Here is a 23,007-nt window from a genome sequence, read left to right on the forward strand (position 1 = left end):
CATTGCAGTGTTAATTAAGCCTACTTGTGACAATAAAGATTATTATTATATTATTATTAATGTACATGTCACAGAATTATGGCCTCTGAGTCACATGTGATCTAGGTGTAACCAACGAACAGCCTCCCTCTGGAACCCATCCTTCAGCTGAGCTGATGCTCAAGTCTGCTTGTTTCAACACGTACTTACTCCGACACCCACAAACTCATTAAGTATTTGAGATGGAAACTCCCTGAAAGCATTCCTCAATTTACCTGCTTGTATTGTGCGAGTGTAAGAACACAGCTCCCTCCCGACTAGTAAAGTCCCACCTCCTGTGAATGACACAGAGCTCTTCCAAGGTGTTGAAGTTGTGCTCAGTGTGTGTGAGGGAAGTTGCCTGGAGTATCACGTCCTTGACAAATCATGGTAGTACTTAGCTCAGCCTATCTGATCACAGGTAAGTAGTTTGATTAATGTTCAATCATAATAATCAAGGGATTGATTAAGAAGGGGAAAATACAATCTGAAAGTAAGCTAGCAGGGAACACAGTTCTATAGATATGTAAAGGGAAAAAGACTAACAAAAATGAATAGAGTCAAGAAATGGGGGAATACATAACGGAACAGAGGAATGGCTGAGGAACTAAATTTGTACTTTGCTTCTGTCTTTACAAGGGAAGACGTGAATAATGTACCAGACGTTCTGAGAAACACAAGTTTTAGTGAGGAGCTGAAAGAAATCAGTATTAGAGAACTGGTTTGGGGAAATTAGTGGAATTGAAGGTGGATAAATCTCCAGGGCCTGATAATCTTCATCCCCGAGTACTTAAGGAAGTGGCCCTGGAAATAGTAGATCCATTGGTGGTCATTTTCCAAAATTCTTTGGATTTTGGAATGGTTCCTATGGATTGGAAGGCAGCTAAGTTCAAAAAGGGAGCTATTCAAAAAATTAGATAGAGAGAAAGCAGAGACCTATGTACCTAACTTTTGTAGTAGGGAAGTTGCAGGAGTCAATTATCAAGGCTTTCATAGCACAGCATTTGGAAAGTGGTGGTATAATCAGATAAAATCAGCATGGATGTATGGAAGGGAAATCATGCTTGACAAATCTTTTTAAATCTAATTTTAGAGTACCCAATTAATTTTTTTTCAATTAAGGGCCAATTTAGTGTGGCCAATCCACGTACCCTGCACATCTTTTGTGTTGTGGGGGCGAAACCCACGCAAACATGGGGAGAATGCGCAAACCCCACACAGACAGTGACCCAGAGCCGGGATCAAACCTGAAACCTCGGCGCCGTGAGCAACAGGGCTAACCCACTGCACCACCGTGCTGCCCTATGCTTGACAAATCTACTGGAATTCTATGAAGATGTAACTAGTAGAGTTGACCAGGGTGAACTGGTGGATGTGGTTTATTTAGAATTTCAAAAGATTTTTGACAAGCATATTACTATATAAAGTTAAAGCACATGGGGTTACGGGTAGTGTCTTGAGATGGATAGAAAGCCGGTCAGCAGACAGGAAGAAAAGAGTTGGAATACATGGGTCTTTTTCCGAATGGCAGGTTGTGACTAGTGGGGTATTGCAGGGATCAGTGCTAGGACCCCATCTGTTCATGTTCTATATTAATGATTTGGATGAAGATGTATTGTCTCCAAATTTGCAGATGATACAAAGTTGGGTGAGAGGGTGAACTGTGATAAGGATGCAGAGATGCTTCAGCGTGATTTGGACAGGCAAAGTGAGAGGGCATATGCATGGCAGGCGCAGTATAATGTCGATAAATGTGAAGTTATCCGCTTTGGTCTCAAAAATAGGAAGACATTATTATCATCGTAGAATCCCTACAATGCAGAAGGAGGACATTCGGCCGATCGAGTCTGAACCGACCTTCTGAAAGAGCCCCACCCTATCCTTGTAACCCAGTAACCCCACATAACCTTTTGGATACAAAGGGAAATTTAGGACGGCCAATCCACCTACTCTGCACATCTTTGGACCATGGGAGGAAACCGGAGCACCCGGAAGAAACCCACGCAGACAGGGTGAGAAAGTGCAAATTCCGAGGCCGGAATTGAACCTGGGTCCCTGGCACTGTGAGGCAGCAGTGCTAACCACTGTGTCACCGTACAATTGAGAGAGCTGAATACTCAGCGAGACCTTGGTGTCCTTGTGCATCAGTCACTGAAAGCAAACACGTAGGTACAGCCGGCAGTAAAGATGGAAAATGGTATGTTGGCCTTCATAGCGAGAGGATTTGAGTATAGGAATAGGGATGTTTTACTGCAATTGCATAGAGCATTGGTGAGGCCACATCTGGAGTATTGTGTGCAGTTTTGTGTCCTTATCTGAGGTAGGATCTTGCTATTCCTCCGAATGCAGCGAACGTTTACCAGGCTGATTCCTGGGAAGGTGGGACTGTCATATGAGGAGAGGCTAAATCAGTTAGGATTATGTTCACTGGAGTTCAGAAGAGTGAGAGAGGATCTCAGAGAAACTTACAAAATTCTAACAGGATTAGACATGGGAGATTCAGGAAGAATATTTCCGATGGTGGGGGGAGTCCAGAACTAAGTGTCATAGTTTGAGGATAAGGAGTAAACCTTTTAGAACTGAGGTGAGGAGAAATTTCTTCACCCAGAGAGTGGTAAATCTGTGGAATTCGCTACCAGAAAGTAGTTGAGGCCAAAATGCTGTGTAATTTCAAGAAGGAATAGATGTAGCTTTCGGGGCTAAAGGGATCAATGGATATCGGGGGAAGGCAGCATCAGAGTACTGGATTTGATGATCAACCAATGATCATAATGAATGGTGGAGCAGGGCTCGAAGGGCTGAAAGGCCTATTCCTGCTTCTATTTTCTGTTTATTTCTCTATATGTTAGAAGCATAGCAGCACAGAATGACACAGCATGGAAGGAAGGCATTCAGTCCATCGTGTCTGTGCCAGGTCGTTGAAAGAGCTATCCAATTAGTCCATTCTCTTGCCGCTTTCCCCCACCATGAACTCAAACTCCCAAGTCCCTCTGGCTGACTTGTTAAGCTTCTTGGCTTTAAGGTAGGATGGGAGGGGAATAGCTACAGCACAGAATGAGGCCATTTGGCCCCTTATATTTGTGTCACCTCTTTGCAAGAGCAATTCACCTAGTTACACTCTCCTGCATTTTCTCCGCAGCCCTGCATGTTTTTGCTTTTCAGATTATGACCCAGTTTTTTTCGAAAGCTACGATTGAATCTGCCACCACCATTACTGTTAGGCACTGCATTCCAGAACCAAACCATTCACTGCGGAAAAAGTGTTTTTCTTTTGTCGTCATTGCTTCTTTTGCCAATCACCTTAAATTATTCTCGATCCTTCCACCAGTGGAAACAATTTCTCCCCGTCTGCTCTGCCCGGACTCACCATGAGTTTGAATATCTCTGAAATCTCCACTTGACCTCTACTATCAAGTCTGGAACAATAGGGCAAGGAGTATGCTGCTCTGTAGGAGTTTCTTTGTGAGGCGTCTTTAAACTGATACTGTATCTTCCCTCTCAGGTGGATGTAAAAGATCCCAAGGCACTATTTGAGGAGGAGCTTTTTTATGAATAAATCTAGTGTGGCGGCCACATTACTCCCAGTCCTCATAACCCCAGAATCAGACAGTTTATTGTATGGAATTTGAATAAAGCATGGGGCATAAGACAATAGAAAGCCCGCCTTGACTCGCTGATGCGAATGGCTGGGGTCTTTTTAACTCCCGGGTAAAGTTAAATACTTCAGGCCTTGTTCCCGCCCCTGACCGGAGTCAATAATGTCAGGCGGGTAGGTGGGAATTGGGCAAATGGAGCAAGAGGCCATAAATTGTAGACTTGTGGGAATTGTCGCTGGAAGTTAAAAGGGGTGGATAGAGTCTGGAGCAGAGGATCCCAGGACAGGGAAGGCTCTATGATTCCGTCTGCGGTACAGTTAATCAGATGACCCCATTCATTGCGACAAAGATGTCCACGAGCTCCACGTTCTTTTTCTTGTGGATGAGACTGGAAGTGATAGTGGAAAATGCGTTTGAGATGACGGTTTGGAATAAAGTAAAGAAACCAATGATTCTGACATATTGAAATTCTTGCAGATGAGAGCAGATCCTGATACTGCTTTATATGGGCCTGGTAGATCTAACGGAGAATGTCTAAACTAGTACTAGATCATTATCTGTTCAAGTCAAGTACAATGTTTAACAACCGTCTGAGATAGGTTTATGGAAAAAATAGGGCTAGGTTGCAGGCCTAACATATCCATCACTGAGTGCCCAGGTATGAGTCAAGGCTGAGAAAGACACATTTTTAATCTGTAAGGGAATCCAGGGATATGCATCAGTCATGATCTCATTGAATGGTGGAGCAGACTCAATGGGCCGAATGGCCTATTTCTGCCCCTACAACTATGGTCTTCTGGAGTCAATTTCATCAGGGGGACATTGTTTAATTAATGCCCATTATATAAAGGCCTAAATTAAGCAGCTGTTGCGAGGGCAGCCCGGCACACATGGATGACTGAAATATCAAGGCAGCCACATGATTGGAAGCCTTTGACCACTTTGAAGACATGTCTCGTGCAAAGTCCCTTTCCCCCATTACCACTTTGCTCGATGGCAATGCTTTGATTGAAAATGACTTATTCTTGTTTTCAAACCTTGCCCTATCATTGTAACCTCCTCCAACCCTGCAGCCCTCAGACATCTCTGCGCTCCTCCAAATCTAGCCTAATTTATATCCCTGATTTTCATTGTTCCACCAGTGGCGGCCAAGTCTTCAGCTGCTTGGCTGTGAAATTCTGGAATTCCTTCCCTCTAAGGAACTTTTGGTCATGTGTTTTAAAATCTCCTTATGATAATCACATCTGTAAACCCCCTTGAGATGATTTGCTATGTAAATAGCTCGTTCAGAGAGTAACCTGTTCTTGATGTCCATCATGCATCCGATTAGGAATTTGTGCCTTTATGATCATAATATAAACTAAAGGTTCGCACCCCAAAATGGTGGAACCAGTGCCTCAGCGACATATGGGGGCGGGATTCTCAGGTCCCCCAGCCACATGTTTCTCGGCGGCACGCCATCCGCTGGAGGGCGGCATTCTCCACTCCTGCCACTTGTCAATGGGATTTCCCATTGAAGACATCCCGTGCGCCGGGAAACCCGGGAAACTCTAAGGTGCGCTGTCGGTGGGAACAGAGAATTCCAACGGTCGGAAAATTCCCGCCATGATCTATCGTCCATATACTTTGATCAGGAAGATGATAGTTCCGGAACTGTGTATTTCACGTGAAATATGTTGGTGGTCATGCTATCTGTGAGCAGGTTTTGGCATCTATTTTGCGATTACCCTGGGTCCAAACTGTATTTGCCAGTAGTCTAATCAAAATTAATGACTGTACTTAGAGAGACAGTAATTAAGGTCAGTTTGGAGATGCGGGAAACATTGATGGAACATTGAAACCAAACGCAACTTTTGCATCGCATACAGAGCTTCCCGGTGGAGCCGGCCTCCACATTGCTGGAGGAGGTGCTAATGACAGGGGACTGGAGAAGGGGGTAATGTCATCGGTTACGGAGCTATGTTGGAAGAGGAGAAGGCACCACTGGAAGGGATCAAAGCAAAGTGGGAGGAAGAGTTGGGAGAGGATATGGAGGAGGGGTTCTGGTGTGAGGCGCTCCAGAGAGTGAACGCTTCCACCTCGTGTGTGAGGTTGGGGCTGATACAGCTGAAGGTGGGATACATAGCACACCTCATGAGGGTGAGGATGAGCCGGTTCTTTGAAGGGGTAGAAGATGTGTGAGAACATTGAGGGAGGGCCCCGCAAATCACATTCATACATTTTGGTCCTGTCCAAAGCTGGAGGGTTACTGGAAGGAGGTTTTTAGGGTAATCTCTAAAGTGGTGCACGTGAAACCCGGGCCCTCGGGAGGCCATATTCGGGGTGTCAGACCAGCCAGGGTTGGAATTGGGTGAGGCAGGTGTTGTAGTCTTCGCCTTGTTGATTGCCCGAAGGCGGATCTTGGTGGGTTGGAGAGCAACCTCTCCACCCTGTGCCCTGCGTGGCATGGGGACCTGCCGGAATTCTTGACTCTTGAGAAGGTTAAGTTTGAACTGAGGGGAAGGATGGAGGGGTTCTACAATTCATGGGCATTATTCATTATGCACTTTCGAGAACTGGATAACATCGACCATTAGTTGGGGGGGGTGGTATGGAGGGTTGGGGGGAGGGGGACTGTGTGTGTTAATGATGACTATGGGTGATTCCTTTTTGTCATTTGTTTATGTGAACATTCAGGGTGTAAATTTGGGAGAAAATGTGAAAAAGGAAGAGAATAAAAATATTAAAAAAAAACTTTTTTTAAATCGCAGACCCAACCAGGTAATATAGTGTAGAGCTCTGTTGAAGATTGAGTAATTGACTTGGTTCATTAATGATAACTGGAGGGCCACGGCGCCAAGGTCCCAGGTTCGATCCCGGCTCTGGGTCACTGTCCATGTGGAGTGTGCACATTCTCCCCGTGTTTGCATGGGTTTCGCCCCCACAACCCAGAAATGTGCAAGCCAGTTGGATTGGCCACGCAAAATTGCCCCTTAATTGAAAAAAAATGAATTGGGTACTCTAAAAATAAAAAAAATAAAATGATGACTGGAAGGCTGGGGTTCATAAACAGAGCAACCTATGCATGGTAATACGAAAATATGTCGGTAGGCCCAGGCTGGATGAGTCTTGGAGTCGTAGAATTAAGCGGCTGTGTTGATACTGAAGGAGGCAAGAGAGGAAATTGCTGCGGTCTTGACAGAAATCTTTGGATCCTCACTGTCTTCGGGTGATGACCCGGAGGACTGGAGAATAGCCAATGTTGTTCCTTTGTTTAAGAAGGTTGCAAGGATAATCCAGGGAACTAAAGGCCGGTGAGCCTGATGTCAGTGGAAGGAAAATTACTGGAGAGAATTCTTCGAGACAGGATCTACTCCTATTTGGAAGCAAGTGGATGTATTAGCGAGAGCAGCACGGTTTTGTGAAGGGGAGTTCGTGTCTCACTAACTTGATAGAGTTTTTCGAGGAGGTCACAAAGATGACTAATGCAGGTAGGGCAGTGGATATTGTCTATATGGACTTCAGTAAGGCCTTTGACAAGGTCCGTCATGGCAGACTGGTACAAAAGGTGAAGTCACAAGGGATCAGAGGTGAGCTGGCAAGATGGATACAGAACTGGCTAGGTCATAGAAGGCAGAGAGTGGCAATGGAAGAGTGCTTTTCTGATTGGAGGGCTGTGACTAGTGATGTTCCGCAGGGTTTAGTGCTGGGACCTTTGCTGTTCATAGTATATATAAATGATTTGGAGGAAAATGTAACTGGTGTGATTAGTACGTTTGCGGACAACACAAAGGTTGTGGAATTACGGATAGCGATGAGGACTGTCAGAGGATACAGCAGGATTTAGATTGTTTGGAGACTTGGGCGGAGAGATGGCAGATGGAGTTTAATCCGGACAAATGTGAGGTAATGCATTTTAGAAGGTCTAATACAGGTAGGGAATATACAGTGAATGGTAGAACCCTCAAGAGTATTGGCAGTCAGAGAGATCTAGGTGTATTGGTCCACAGGTCACTGAAAGGGGCAACACAAGTGAAGAAGGCAGTCAAGAAGGCATACGGCATGCTTGCCTTCATTGGCCGGGGCATTGAGTATAAAAACTGGCAAGTCATGTTGCAGCTGTATAGAGTCTGGACATTAACACTGCAATGAAGTTACTGTGAAAATCCCCTAGTCACCACATTCCGGCGTCTGTTCGGGTACACGGAGCGAGAATTCAGAATGTCCAAATTACCTAACAAGCACGTCTTTCGAGACTTGTGGGAGGAAACCGGAGCACCCGGAGGAAACCCACGCAGACACAGGGTGAACGTGCAGACTCCGCACAGTCAGTGACCCAAGCCGGAATCAAAACTGGGACTCTGATACTGTAAAGCCACAGTGCTAACCACTGTGCTATTTTGCCGCAAGAGACCTCATGATCAACAATTACTTGAAAAAAAGAAGGGATATTGTTGAGTAATTAAGTGTTTCTTTTCGTTACAGTGACCTACTTTGGGACATTAATGAATCAATTCATCATCACGAGTGATAACTGCAAACCATTTTTCTACTTGCAAAACAATGGTTTTTGCATTGGTAAGGTATTGATTGCAAATGGAAGACTTGTGTTTATATAGTGCCCTTCAAAAACTCATGATGTTCCAAAGTACTTTATGGCCAAGGAAGTACTTTTTGAAGCCTGGTCACTGTTGTAATGGAGGAAATGTTACAGCCAAATTATGCACAGCAAGCTCCCATTAACAGAAAACTAAGTAAGCATCAGCTCTTCTGAATAGTGTCTTAGGATCTTTCACATCCACCTCAGAGAGCAGAACGGGCCACGGTTTAATCACATCTCATCCAAAAGATGGCACCTCCAACAGTGCAGCACTCTCTCAGTGATGTGCTGGAGTGTCAGCCCCACATTTTGTGTTCAACCCTCTGGACTCGGAGATGAACCAATGAGCTTCTAACTTGATGGCGAGTCAAAACCTGGCTACTTATGTGCTTGTGGATTAGGATCACACACACAGCACCCAACATTTTTCGCCATTCTATCAGATTACTTAACTAGAACATGGCTGTGTTAAACTCTAGACGCATCGCTAAACAATCCTGATGGTCTCAAAACCTGTGTCGTCACTTTACACTGGAATTCTCTGAACTTATGTAATTGGGGCATGTTGCTGTGGAGTAAGAGTATCTATTAGTCACGTGGATGGATCTCCCTGCAGTGCACAGAATCTGACCGAGCAGAAAGATTGCTATGCAGAATGGAAGAGGCTGTGAAAATGGGCAGGAAACTCAGAGAGATGACCAGCTTGAAGCATTCCCCCGCGCCCTGTACCCTTCCCCATTTATACTGTCCCAGAGCTCCATAGGCCGCCCTCCCCATTGAGACCGCAGGAGAGGGGAAAGGTTGAGAAGGCGGGACCTTCATGAATAATCTCAGCTGGTACGGGGATTGAACCTGTGCTGTTGGTGTCGCACTGCAGCATGAACTAGCCGTCCAGCTAACTGAGCTAACCAACCTCACCATCACTCACCCCCCCCTCCCCATTTAAATCTGGCGCCATAAAGTTAAGCTGGTTATGTGGCGAGAGCCTTAGCACCTTTACCCAATGCAGTAGCCAACACTTCAGGAACACGCTGCACGGACTCTCCAGGAATTGTGAAAATATTAACCGTTATCACTGACACCGGTTTAACTTGACAACTCCATGCCCCCCCACACCCCCCTGCCCCCCAACACCTCCCAACCATCCCCAAATCTCCAAGAGGAAAATATCCACTGGCTCCCGCTGTGCACCTTAATGGACCAAAGGTAAAACAACTCTTCTAATACATGTTCCCTACGTTTCAGGTTACGATCACTGTGACATGGATCAAGCTATTCGAATCAAAAACTGTACAAATGCCCAAAAATGTCAACTTGTACCTGCAAATTTGCACTGTGGATGTTTGAAAACGGAAAATATTCCAGAATATGCCTCTTTGATACAAAAATGCAGAGGTAATAGTAAGGAATCACAATTAAGCCTCTCTATGAGGTAATTCTTATACGTATTGTGAAGCTGTTGTCTCGGTTTATGATCTCTCTTGAACATTATGGGGGCTAACTGTGAATGAGTGTGGGTCGGACAAAGGAGTTTCTAGCATAGTTAAGGTTTCTCTTCAGCTCAACTTCCTTCATTGGATTAGATGGATCCTTGGCTGACTAAGGGGTTAAAGGTTATGGGGGTAGGCAGGCCACAATCAGATCAGCCATGATGAAATGAAATGGCGCAATAAGCTTGAATATTCTCCCCATTTGTCTGTTTGCATTAGGCCATTTGCACATGAGGGGGTTGGGGAATCTGGTCTGCCACCAGTTCAGGAACAGCCTTCTAATGGGTTTTTACATCTTCTGAGTCAGTCGAGCTTTTGAAGCAAGAAAAAAAATCATTTCCAAGACGAGCTCAATGCAGAGTCACCTGAACGCAGCTGAGGATTCTGCTGAGTGTCCTTTGAAAGCGCTACCTCCGGACTTGCGCCTCTTGCAGTTGCTTTGTGGGAGCGACAATTGGCATTGGCAAAATGGCGGGGACGTAAACGGGTCAACATGGCATTACCTGAACTCAATTTGCGTTTATTTGCCAGGCTCCTGTCTAGTTTTGGTTCAATTTGCCAGGTAAATCTAAGTGGCTGAAAGAATTCTCCTCCCCCAACCCCCATCTGCCATGGGGTACAAATGGGCAGCACAAGCGGGGCCCTAAAGGAATGAATGCCAATGTCCTGTGTCCATTACAAACCCCTTTCTTTTGAGCACTCAATTCACCAGAGGAAACCTCCACCCAGATGTGTATATACCACAGAACCATATAATTTCTACAGTGCAGGAGGAGGCCATTTGGTCCATTGAGTCTGCCCCAATCCTCTGAAAGAGCATTCTCCACAGCCATTTCCCCGTGATCTAATCTGTACATCCCTGGACCAAGGGGCAATTTAGCATCTTGTTGTGTGTGGGTAGCAGGTGGCTGATCCTGACTTCACACCGTCGCCACCCCTCTGAAAAATCTTCCATTTGTTTTTCCTTTCCACGAAAACCTCTTTGCAACGGGCAATTTGTATCGAAGGACTATTTTCTTTTGCAGAACTGGACCAGTATTATATCAACTACACTGCGAATGGGACATTGTGCCCACCTGGATACATTGACAGAAGAAGTTTCTGCTTTGGTGAGTCATCACCATTGGTATATCTTCTGTTCTTTCTGCCATCTAAAAATGTATGGTTGTGGATGTGGGTGTACAGTAACGTGGTGGTTATGTAGTAATCCAGAGACCTGGGCTGATAATTTAGGAGCAGTAATGAGTAATTTAGTAAGGCAGTAATGACACCACTGCATTGTTGTCAAAACACATCTGGTTTGCTAATGTCCCTTAGGGGAAAGATACATAGAGTGGCCTGTGTCACATAAAAATTGGCAAAATCTGCAGGGTTTCAAGAAGGTGGCTCACATCCTAACTGAGGATGGGCAATAACTGCTGACCTTTCCAGCAATGGCCACATCCTGTGAATTATTAAATCAAATACAAACTTTTGCACCAGAGTGCATTCTGCCGGATTTTGATAGATGTGCAACCCCTTTTTAAAAAACTCTTTCACAGGATGTTGGCTTCGCTGACAAGGTAGCAACTCTTTCCCATCCCTAATTGACCTTGAGAAGGCGGTGGTGAGCAGCCTTCTTGGACACTTGCAGTCCCTGTGGTGTAGGTACAGCGCTGTAGGAGGGAGGTTCCAGGATTTTGATGCAGTGATAGTGAAGGAATGATGACATAGTTCTAAATCCGGATGGTGTGACAGGATGGGCTGAATGGCTTCGTCCTGCGCTGTAACAATTCTATGATTCTGTGAGTGGATTAAAGCGGAGCTTGCTGGTTCTACTTAGATGGATAATAAAACCTCCATGAATACGTCCAACCAGAGATAGTAACTCTATTGCTGCATTATCTAACAGCTCATTTGATCGGCACTCCATCCACCACTTTTAACATTCGCTCTTCTCCACCACCGTCGCACAACGGCAGCAAGATGCACCGCAGGAATTCACCAAGACTCGTTTGATAGCCCATCCTTTGATAGCACATCCAAACCCATGACCTCTACCTGCTAGAAGGATACGAGCAGCAGATGCATGGGAACACCACTACCTGCAAGTTCCCCTCCAAGCCACTCGCCATTCTGACTTGGAAATATGAGCAAAATCTTACCAGACATAAACCTGGCGTGCAACTCCCCAGTTGCACAAACCAATTTTCTATCCAAATCTTGATCCTCTTAGACCAAATAAAATGAGTGGCCGTGGTTTACACTGTCATTCTGGCAGGCTGGGCCTCTTAGAACGGGTATTAAGTAATGGGCTAAGAGACATTGCAATTAGTTGTCTCATTTATGTTAAGTATCCATTAATTGACACTGATATGTAAAGGGGCTTCAGGTGGCCTCTGGCAGGTGATGTGTAGTTAGAGTTTTGTGCAAAGTCTGTTGGAATGAAATAAATGTGTGTTGGTGAAAAATGAACAGAACTTTAGATTTTTCATATCACAGCAACTAAAACGTCTAACAATTGGCAGCAGAGGATGGTTGCTGTGTAAATGTGAAGGGTTGAAAGATACAACTTTTCCAGATCAAACCAAGGAGTGAGTGAGAAAAGAAAAAAAAGGGATATATGGCTGGACCGAGGATAAAGATGGCTGGATATGACTATCCTCCCTTATTTTCTGAAAGGGAATCGTACGACCAATGGAGAAGTGCAGTAGTTATGTGGACTAAGGTAACTGCTTTGGGAAAGAGAAAACAAGGTATGGCATTGGCTCTTTCTCTACCATATGGCAGTAAAATCTGAAACAAAGTGCTTTCTGAGCTGGAATTGGAAGAGTTAGACTCAGAAGAAGGTCTGGAGACTTTATTACATTATATGGATAAGATTTATAAGAAAGATGACTTGTTAAGTGCATATGAAGCATGGTTGGATTTTGATAAATTCCGGAAAATGGAGGATATCTCCATGGAAGACTATATAATGGAATTTGGCAGACTATATAAAAGGCTGCAGAAAAACAACCTGGAATTTCCACAGTCTGTGTTGGCCTTTAAATTACTTGACTGTGCTAGAGTGAGCAACATGGATAGGCTCCTCGTTTTGACAGGAGTTCAGTTTACTGATAAGGATACCTTATTCGAACAGATGACAAAAGCTTTACAAAGGTTTCTGGGGAAACATTTGATTCCGATGGCTTTGATGACCTAAATAGGTCAGCCTGCAATAAGGCAGAATATGGAAGATACACTACTAACAGGATGGCGAAATCTTATGGCTACGGACAGGGCTCAAGACGAGAGAAGGAGACCGAGACAAGGAAATTATGAAGACAGAAACCCAGTTAGAACCTACAATAGGACGATGAACCCCAGAAATACGCGGGGCATGATAAATCGATGTTTTTGATGTGACTCTCAATACCATTATGCGTTCAACTGTCCAACTCGGTATGATCGAGTGTTTGAAGCGACACGTGACACGGAAGAGTCAGAAGAGGAAAAAGATAGTGACCAGAAAGAAGGCATTGTCCTATTGACAAGCAGTTTTACGCCGGTAATGAGGGTGTTAGTTGCAGAATCCTTTAACTGTGCTGTATTGGACAGTGGCTGCACATCTACTGTGTGTGGAATTGACTGGTTAAAATGTTACCTGGACTCTTTGAATGCTGAAAATCGTAACAAGGTTAAGGAATTTGAAAGTTCCACAAGTTTCAGGTTTGGGGATGATAATACTCTGAAGTCGCTGAAAAGAGTGGTGATCACTTGCAATATTGCCGGAGTGAATCATTTCATTAGACGGATGTTGTATCAAGTGAGATACCTTTGCTTCTGAGCAGACCGTCGATGAAGAAAGCACACATGAAACTGGATATGGAACAGGATAAGGCGACAGTTTTTGGAAAGACGATGGACTTACAATTTACACAGTCGGGACACTATTGTATTCCATCACTGACAAATAATATTTCAAGTAGAGTGGTTAAGGATGTGTTAACGGCAGTTGAAAATGGGACTTTAGCTGATAAAAAGCTTGTGGTATTAAAACTGCATAGGCAATTTGCACATCCGTCTCCTCGGAGGCTGAAAAATGTATTAAAGGATGCAGGGGTAAGGGATGACGACTATACTAAACTGATAGAACAGGTTAGTGATTGCTGTGAAGTTTGTAGGAAGTACAGAAGGACAACAGCACGACCGATAGTAACCCTACCTTTGGCCAGGGATTTTAACGACATTGTGGCCATGGACCTTAAGATCTGGGATAAAGCAAATAATATATTTATTTTGCATTTTGTAGATTTAGCAACCAGATTTAGTCAATCAACGATTGTACGAAGTGAAGAAAAGAGAGTAATTCTGGATCAAATCGTGGAAAAATGGATAGGGACAGGAATGGGTCCACCGGCAAAATTCCTTACGGACAATGGGGGAGAATTTGCTAATGATGTGTTTAGGGATATGTGTGAAAACGTGAATATCAGAGTTATGAATACGGCCGCAGAAAGCCCATTTAGTAATGGTGTCTGTGAAAGAAATCATGCTGTCATCGATTGATATGCTTCGGAAGATTTTGACAGATCGACCAAATTGCAGGCTAAATTCAGCTTGAGCATGGGCGGTGCATGCAAATAATTCATTGCAGATGGTTGGGGGCTATAGTCCTTATCAATTAGTGTTTGGTAGAAATCCTAAAATTCCATCCATTTTGGATGACCAGCCTCCAGCTTGGGAGGGGACTACAATTAGCTCTGGTTTTGCTGAACATTTAAATGCATTACATAGCAGTAGAAAAGCTTTTTTGGAAGCAGAAGTCTATGAAAGAAGTCGCAGAGCTTTAAGACATAACGTATGGCCATCAGATGCCGTTTTTCAGCAAGGAGGCATGGTATACTATAAGAGAGACAATTCTAATGAATGGAAAGGCCCAGGGAAGATCAAAGCATAGATGGCAAAACAATTATTTTGCAACATGGTAATCAAACTGTTAGGGTACATTCATCAAGGATAATGAGTACAGATTACACATTTTCAAATTTAGACAGAGCAGACAGACATGACGAGGAACCAGAGTCATCTGGTACGCATGTGTTACAGAATTATGAGGATCAGTTAACTGATATAGACAGGGTTTCTGTAGAGGAACACAACACTTCTGATGAATTAGAACAGGCCATTTTTCCAAAAGGGCAACTGCCAAAAGTTGGTACAAAAGTGACATACTTGCCTGAAGGGTCTAGTCAATGGAAGGATGCAACTGTTATTAGTAGAGTAGGGAAGGCCACTGGAAAGTATAAACATTGGTTGAATGCACTGCATTCAGGGGAAGGAATCAAGACAATAGATTGGGAAAACAAAGTTCAAAAATGGAAGGCACAGAAACGCAGTGCCAGTTCAGATAGTACATCAGATAGTGAACAGGTCCGCAGGAAAAGGTTGAGAACTATTGAAAGGACATCCCACAGCAAAAGAGAAAGATCAAGCAGTAGCAGTACAGGCGGGAGAGGGGACGTAGTTTATCAAGATCTCGGAACATGAGTAAGGCTACGAATAGGAGTAGAAGCCCACATGCACGTGAGATTTTGGTGGATTCAAATAAATTTGATGAAAAAGTTATCAAAAATGCTAAACAGCAAGAACTGCATAGTTGGAGTGAATTTGGGGTATACACGGAAGTACCGGATAGGGGACAAAGAGCTCTATCCCACAGATGGATTTGCATGAAAAAGGTTCTTCCAGATGGAACTTATAAGGCAAAGGCCAGGCTTGTGGCAAGGAGATTTGGAGAAAACTTAGAAGATCAGGATTTAAGGGTAGATTCACCTACAGCAGGAAAGGTTATTTTAAAGATCTTCTTGGCTCTATTAACCACACAGGCATGGGAATGCAAATCTATAGATATAAAAGCTGCCTTTTTGCAGGGGCATCAGCTCCAGAGAGACATTTTTCTCCGTCCTCCGAAAGAAGCAACTAACACAGAAGGGGTACTCTGGAAGTTGAACAAATGTGTATATGGATTAAATGATGCATCTAGAGTCTGGTATTTTTCGGTCAGGTCAGTTTTGTTAAAGTTAGGCTGTTGCCAGTTGAAAGCAGATCCTGCAATGTTTTGCTGGCACTATAAAGGAAATCTTTCTGGCATATTTATGATGCATGTCGATGATTTTTTGTGGAGTGGTACTAATGATTTTGAAGCTATTGTAATCTCTGGTTTGAGGAAAGAATTCAGGGTTGGAAGTCAAGCTTCCGGCGCATTTAAATATATTGGACTGGAAATTGGACAGACTAAGTTAGGGGCAACTTTACGTCAGCAATCTTATTTGGAAAGCATCAGCCCAATAGCAATTAGTCGTGGCCGAGTTTCACAAAAAGACGCAATGGTTTCAAAGATAGAAAAAGAGCAACTGCGAAGTTTAATTGGGCAACTTAGGTAGACAGACTAGACCGGACGTGAGTTTTGATGTCTTAGAGTTGAGTACAAAAATGAATGATCCCAAAGTGGAAGACATAATAAGAGCAAATAAAGTGTTGGCCAAACTAAAAATGCAGGAGTGTGTTTTGAAGTTCCCGGTTTTAGGTGACCTTAGGCACTTGAAACTCATAGTTTATAGTGATGCGTCCTACGCAAATTTATGTGATGGGGTTTCAAGCGCAGGAGGTTTTATAATTTTCCTTTTGGGGAACAATGGTAAATGTTGCCTGCTTGTGTGGGAAACAAAGAAAATAAGGAGAGTGGTAAAAAGCACTTTGGCTGCTGAGACGTTAAACCTTGTAGAGGCGGTGGATATGGCCTTTTATGTAAGTCAGATATTGACAGAAATTTTGGGATTAGGGGATTTGGGTAATATACCTATTGACTGTCACGTTGACAATAAATCCCTGTGGGAAAATGTGCACTCTATAAAAAGTGTCAATGAAAAGAGGTTACAGATACACATCGCAAGTTTGAAGCAGATGTTGGACAGAGGGGAAATAACAAAAATTAAATGGGTCGACAGTAGTTATCAACTGTCAGACTGTTTTACGAAAAGAGGGGCGAGTTCACAGAAACTTTTGGATATTGTTAATGAAGGGCGCTTGTTTCTGTGACTGTTTTTTTTTCTTTCTCGTCCAAACAAAAAAAAACTGGAAAAGAAAGGGGGGGGGGGGGGAAATCATGTGTGTTTTTTTGAGTTTCTTGAAATTTTGTTTTCACCTAATTATTTTTTTTCTCCAAGGAAGGGGAGACTGTTAAGTAATGGGTTAAGAGACATTGCAATTAGTTGTCTCATTTATGTTAAGTATCCATTAATTGACACTGATATGTAAAGGGGCTTCAGGTGACCTCTGGCAGGTGATGTGTAGTTAGAGTTTTGTGCAAAGTCTGTTGGAATGAAATAAATGTGTGTTGGTGAAAAAGGAACAGAACTTTAGACTCTTCATATCACAGCAACTAAAACGTCTAATAACGGGCACCCTCTGTAAAGGGCACCCTGACCAGCATTGCAGGCTATCGATCTCCTGACAATCCTCACCAGCTGTGGTGAATGTATTACACCAATAATCCACCATTGTATCAGTACCATGCTTTGCCTTTGTATTTGCATCTATACTATGCTGTTGCCTTGTGGGCCCCACCTATGGGCCATTGTATGGCATCATCCACAGGGGAACATGCTGGGACATGTATGGGCTCCGCCCATGGCTCCTCCCCTTGAAACGGGTATAAAGAGCAGTCGACCTGTAGGCGGCGCACAGTATTGTATCAGTCGCAGGCAGGCACTGTTCTAAGTTGATTAAAGCCATGGTTTACTTTTACTCTTGCCTCGAGTGAATTGATGGTCGCATCACCAGCAATTTGCATTCTTCCCCTCCCCCTCCCCTACCAAAGAATAGCCGGCACTCCCCACCCCCGCCCCCGCCTCATTGGCTCCCGCTAGGGCCCGCCCAGGCACTGCCCCTCGCACAGATTGGCACCATCAGGTTGGCACTCACAACCTGGCAGTGCCAACCTATGCCATGTTCTACCCTGGCAAGTCACTCTAACCCCCCCTCCCCCCCACCCCAGGGGCTATGCTTACTCTGTTCCTACGGAGTGATTCCCTTGACAAGGTGGCGGTGAGCCGTCTTCCTGAATCCCTGCAGTCTATTGTCAGTTTTTTGCCATGTGTCCCACTGTACGGCTCAGATTTTCCAATCCTGCTCACATCAGCTGAGGTTGACGGCAGGAGTGGAAAATATTGCGAGAAGGCCAAAGTCGCGTTTTAAGTAGGCTTAAAAGCATGACACGATTGTCCCCTCCCCCTGTCAGTGATGGGGCATATTTAAAGATGTTGATCATCGTGAGCACCATTATAATAAATTAACGTTGCATTATCAGGCCGGAATCATTCTCCCTTGGTCAAAAAATCCATCCACGGCAGCGTTACAACAGAACAACATGACTGTTCTCTGAAGGTGCACGCCTGGCAAGTAGACCAGCATGAGCGCAGCACTTATGGGGGAGAGAATCATGAGAGGGTACTGCCTTGGCACTACCCTGGCAGCCTTTCCACTGCCCGGGCTCTACCTGGACACTGTCCAGATAGGGGTTTCCTAGCCAGTGCCGGGGGGGGGGGGGGGGGGGGGCGTCGGATTGGGGTGCCGGGAGGATTCCATCGATAACTGGTTCGGTTGCTGTGTGCTGGGGCGGCCTTTAAAAATGGTTCCCTGATCATTGCATTTCTAAGTTTCTGGCGGGGCGGGTGAATCTGAGGCTGCCTCCCAGTGAGGGACCCGTTCCTTGAAGTTTTTTTTCCCAAGGTGCGGCATTATATGGCGGTGAAAGTGCCGCTTTTCCCGCCTTCAATTGGCCTTTGCCGATTTCTGGCAAAATATCACGTTACTTTTCAATCCCCAGAGGATATTAACGAACCAGATGGATTTGTGCAACAATATGCCGTGTCATTATCACTACCACTCTCACTGAGAATTGATTTTTAATTCCATAGCTACATTAATGGGATTTCAACTCATGCTTCTAAATATATGTAATAACCAAGATGGGACATACGGTGTGGGGATGGGTTTTTGTTTTAAATGTATTTTATTCAAAACTTATATAAAAGGTGACAAAACATAAACAATTCGGGGAGTAAACCCCCCAACACACAATATATAGTTAGTACAAATCTTCCCCTTTTTCACCCACCCCCATCACCCCACCCCTCCCGCCCCCGTGACGAATAGCTCCTCAAACTTGGCTCGAACATCCCCCACCTTGCCTCGAAGCCCTCCACTGAACCCCTTAATTCGCATTTGATCTTTTCCAGCCTAAGAAAGTCATACAAGACCCCCCCCAGCCAGACCGCCACCCCCGGTGGCTGTACTGACTGCCACTCCAACAGAATTGTAGGTAATCAGAGAGGCCACAACATCGGCCTTCCTCCCCTCCATCAGCCCCAGCCTCCCAATATCCCACCAAAGGGTCCGGCTCAACCTCCTCCCCCATTATCCTTGTTAGCGCCGCGAACACTCCTGCCCAGAATCTCTCCAACGTTTCACAGCCCCAAAACATGTCTGTGTGTTTCTTTGGTTCCCGCCCACACTTCTGCCACTAACTGGAAGAACCCATTCATTCTTCTCCGAGTCATATGTACCCTATGTACCACCTTGAACTGTATCAGGCTCATCCTTGCGCACGAGGAGGTCGTATTTACCCTTCGAAGCACCTCATTCCATACTCCCCAGTTTATCTCCCCTCCCAGCTCCTCCTTCCACTTTTCATTAATCTTCACCGCCTGCTCAACTCCCTGCTCTCCAAGCCACCCGTATATGTCTCTGATCCTGCCCTCCCCTTCCACATCCAGAAGCATCAGTCGCTCCAACAGGGTGTACCTCGTCAATCTGGGGAACTCTTTCCAAATTCCTTCCGCTAGAATCATACAACCATAGAATCACAGAATTTACACTGCAGAAGGAGGCCATTTGGCCTATCTAGTCTGCACCAGCCCTTGGAAAGAACACCCTGCCCAAGCCCAAGCCCACACCTCCACCCTGTAACCCAGTAACCCCACCCCACCTTTTTGGACACTAGGGGCAATTTAGCATGGCCAATCCACCTAACCTGCACTGTGGGAGCTAACCAGAGCCCCCCGAGGAAACCCACGCAGACACGGGGAGAATGTGCAGACTCTGCACAGACAGTAACCCAAGCCGGGAATCGAACCTGCAACCCTGGAGCTGTGAAGCAATAGTGCTAACCACTGTGCTACCGTGCTGCCCCACCTTACCTGCAGAAACCTAAACTCACTTCCTCTCGGGCACTCTACCCTCTCCTTCACCTTCTGCCAGGTTTGGTAACAAGCAAACATGCCACTCCCGGGGGGAACTTCTCCGACCTTCAGTTACACTTTTCCGTTGAAGTTATACGCAATTTTGGGTAAAAAGAGCTCTTTTCTACGCCTTCAAGCAGGAGCTGCCCTGTGTGCGACCACTCACACCATGGCCGCCACTGGAAGTCCTGGGGATGATTGTTTTCCCCATGCTCCTTGAAAAGTACGAGCATTGAAAAATTCTCTTCATCTCATCTCTGGTTCTTTTGCCAAATACTTTAAATCTGGATCCTCTGAATTTCATTCCTTCTGGCAGTGGAAAGAGCTTTTCATCACTTGTCCTTCATGATTTTGAACACTTCCAATTAACTCTCCCTTTAATCTTTTCTGCTCTTAGGAGTGTAATCACACATTCTCTAACCTCGCTGTGTATCTGAATTCCCTCATCCATGGTCCATTCCAGCCAACCTCTGCACACTCTCTTATGACCTGGAAATCCTTCCAAAATTGCTGAGATTCGCAAAACCCAGTAAATATTGTGAGAACAATGACAAAGCACACAGTGATAAATTGGTGTCACTGACCTGGGGCGAGATTCTCCGACCCCCCGCTGGGTCGGAGAATCGCCGGGGGCTGGCGTGAATCTCGCCCCCGCCGGTTGCCGAAGTCTCCGGCACCGGAGATTCGACGGGGGCGGGAATCGCGCCGCGCCGGTTGGCGGGCCCCCCCCGCGCGATTCTCCGGCCCGGATGGGCCGAAGTCCCGCTGCTAAAATGCCTGTCCCGCCGGCGTAAATTAAACCACCTACCTTACCAGCGGGACAAGGCGGCGCGGGCGGGCTCCGGGGTCCTGGGGGGCGCGCGGGGCGATCTGGCCCCGGGGGTGCCCCCACGGTGGCCAGGCCCGCGATCGGGGCCCACCGATCCGCGGGCGGGCCTGTGCCGTGGGGACACTCTTTTCCTTCCGCCTTCGCCACGGACTCCACCATGGCGGAGGCGGAAGAGACTCCCTCCACTGCGCATGCGCAGGAATGCCGTCAGTGGCCGCTGACGCTCCCGTGCATGCGTCGCCCGGAGATGTCATTTCCGCGCCAGATGGCGGGGCACCAAAGGCCTTTTCCACCAGCTGGCGGGGCGGAAATCAGTCCGGCGCCGACCTAGCCCCTCAAGGCTGGGGCTCGGCCCCCAAAGATGCGGAGCATTCCGCACCTTTGGGGCGGCGCGATGCCCGTCTGATTTGTGCCGTTTTGGGCGCCAGTCGGCGGACATCGCGCCGTTTCTGGAGAATTTCACCGCTAATTTGAGTTGGTCTTTTTAAAAAATAAATTCAGAGGGCGAAATTCTCCGGAAACGGCGTGATGTCCGCCGACTGGCGCCCAAAACGGCGCAAATCAGACGGGCATCGCGCCGCCCCAAAGGTGCGGAATGCTCCGCATCTTTGGGGGTCGAGCCCCAACCTTGAGGGGCTAAGTCGGCGCCGGACGAATTTCCGCCCTGCCAGCTGGCGGAAAAGGCCTTTGGTGCCCCGCCAGCTGGCGCGGAAATGACATCTCCGGGCGGCGCATGCGCGGGAACGTCAGCGGCCGCTGACAGCTTCCCACGCATGCGCAGTGGAGGGAGTCTCTTCTGTCTCCGCCAGGGTGGAGACCGTGGCGAAGGCGGAAGGGAAAGAGTGCCCCCACAGCACAGGCCCGCCTGCGGATCGGTGGGCCCCGATCGTGGGCCAGGCCACCGTGGGGGCACCCCCCGGGGCCAGATCGCCCCGCGCCCCCCCCCAGGACCCCGGAGCCTGCCCGCGTCGCCTTGTCCCGCCGGCAAGGTCGGTGGTTTAATTTACGCCGGCGGGACAGGCATTTTAGCGGCGGGACTTCGGCCCATCCGGGCCGGAGAATCGTGCGGGGGGGGGCCCGCCAACCGGCGCACCGTGATTCCCGCCCCCGCCGAATCTCCGCTGCCGGAGACTTCGGCAACCGGCGGGGGCGGGATTCACGCCAGCCCCCGCCGATTCTCCGACCCGGCGGGGGGGTCGGAGAATCTCGCCCAGAGTGCCCAATTATTTTTTTGTCCAATTAAGGTGCAATTTAGTGTGGCCAATTCACCTACCCTGCACATCTTTGGGTTGTGGGGATGAAACCTACTCAGACACGGGGTGAATGTGCAAACTCCACACAGACAGTGACCCGGGGCTGGGATCGAACCCGGGTCCTCAGCGCCTTAGATAGCAGTGCTAACCACTGCGCCACCTGGAATTGAGTTGGTCATGTGAAGCAAAAGATACCTTGCCACCCCCATCACCCCAACCCTAGGTGGTCCGTATTCAGTTGCACTCCTGATTTGTGTTTTATTGACGGTGGAGAGGCTTTGTGCAGTCAGGAAGTTATCAACCCCACTCTTTAACACCCAGGCTAAAATAATCACTGTGTGATTCAGTTCAACAAAAAGTGAAAAGACTGTTTGTAGCTCTGGTTCTCTTTGTTTCAGACTGGGCTTGTGGTTCGAAAGAATACATTCGTATTAACTGGTGCACTGTGAATATGAGATGTTTCCTTGCACCTAATGGTCGGTCCTGCAGCTGCGGGCACGTACTTGAACCACGTAAATTACGGCAGAGTGTATTTTCATCAAGGTGCAGTGGTGAGTAGGACATTAACGCATTATATTTCCTGATGTTACTCCAGAAAATAAAAATAGTCAAAAACTGTTTTGCGATGGAGCACATTGCCTCACGGTCTCAGGATAAAGGGTTGGCCATTTAGGACTGAGATCCGGAAACATTTCTTCAGTCCGAGAGATGTGAATCTTTGGAATTCTCAACATGGCATAGTTGATGAGTATATTCAAGACTGAGAGTGATGGAGATTTGGAGAAGAAGTGAATCAGGGAATACAGGTTTGGTGGGGGGAGACAATACGAGCTGATGTGGTGGGGGGACAATATGAGCTGATGTAGAAGTTCAGCTAAGATCTTTGTAAATGGCGGAGCAAACTTGATGGGCCTTATGGCCGACTTCTGCTCATATTTCCTAGGTGTATGTCCTGTGGAGTTTGCTGTAACCTCAAT

The 23,007-nt window shown here is 46.4% G+C and overlaps 1 protein-coding gene across 1 annotated transcript in view; it reads left to right on the top strand.

Annotated features, from left to right (window-relative positions):
* The first annotated feature begins 343 nt into the window (after positions 1-343).
* Positions 344-23,007, top strand: part of LOC140403397 (adhesion G protein-coupled receptor E3-like) — an 82,045-nt gene continuing 59,381 nt past the window's right edge. The window contains exons 1-5 of the mRNA XM_072491327.1: positions 344-439; positions 8,079-8,171; positions 9,439-9,588; positions 10,709-10,792; positions 22,429-22,581. Of these exons, the coding sequence (XP_072347428.1) occupies positions 406-439; positions 8,079-8,171; positions 9,439-9,588; positions 10,709-10,792; positions 22,429-22,581 (514 nt within the window). The 5' untranslated portion in view covers positions 344-405. The remainder of the gene's footprint in view (positions 440-8,078; positions 8,172-9,438; positions 9,589-10,708; positions 10,793-22,428; positions 22,582-23,007) is intronic.

This window comes from Scyliorhinus torazame, chromosome 27 (assembly GCF_047496885.1).
Source record: "Scyliorhinus torazame isolate Kashiwa2021f chromosome 27, sScyTor2.1, whole genome shotgun sequence".
NCBI classification, from domain to species: domain Eukaryota; kingdom Metazoa; phylum Chordata; class Chondrichthyes; order Carcharhiniformes; family Scyliorhinidae; genus Scyliorhinus; species Scyliorhinus torazame.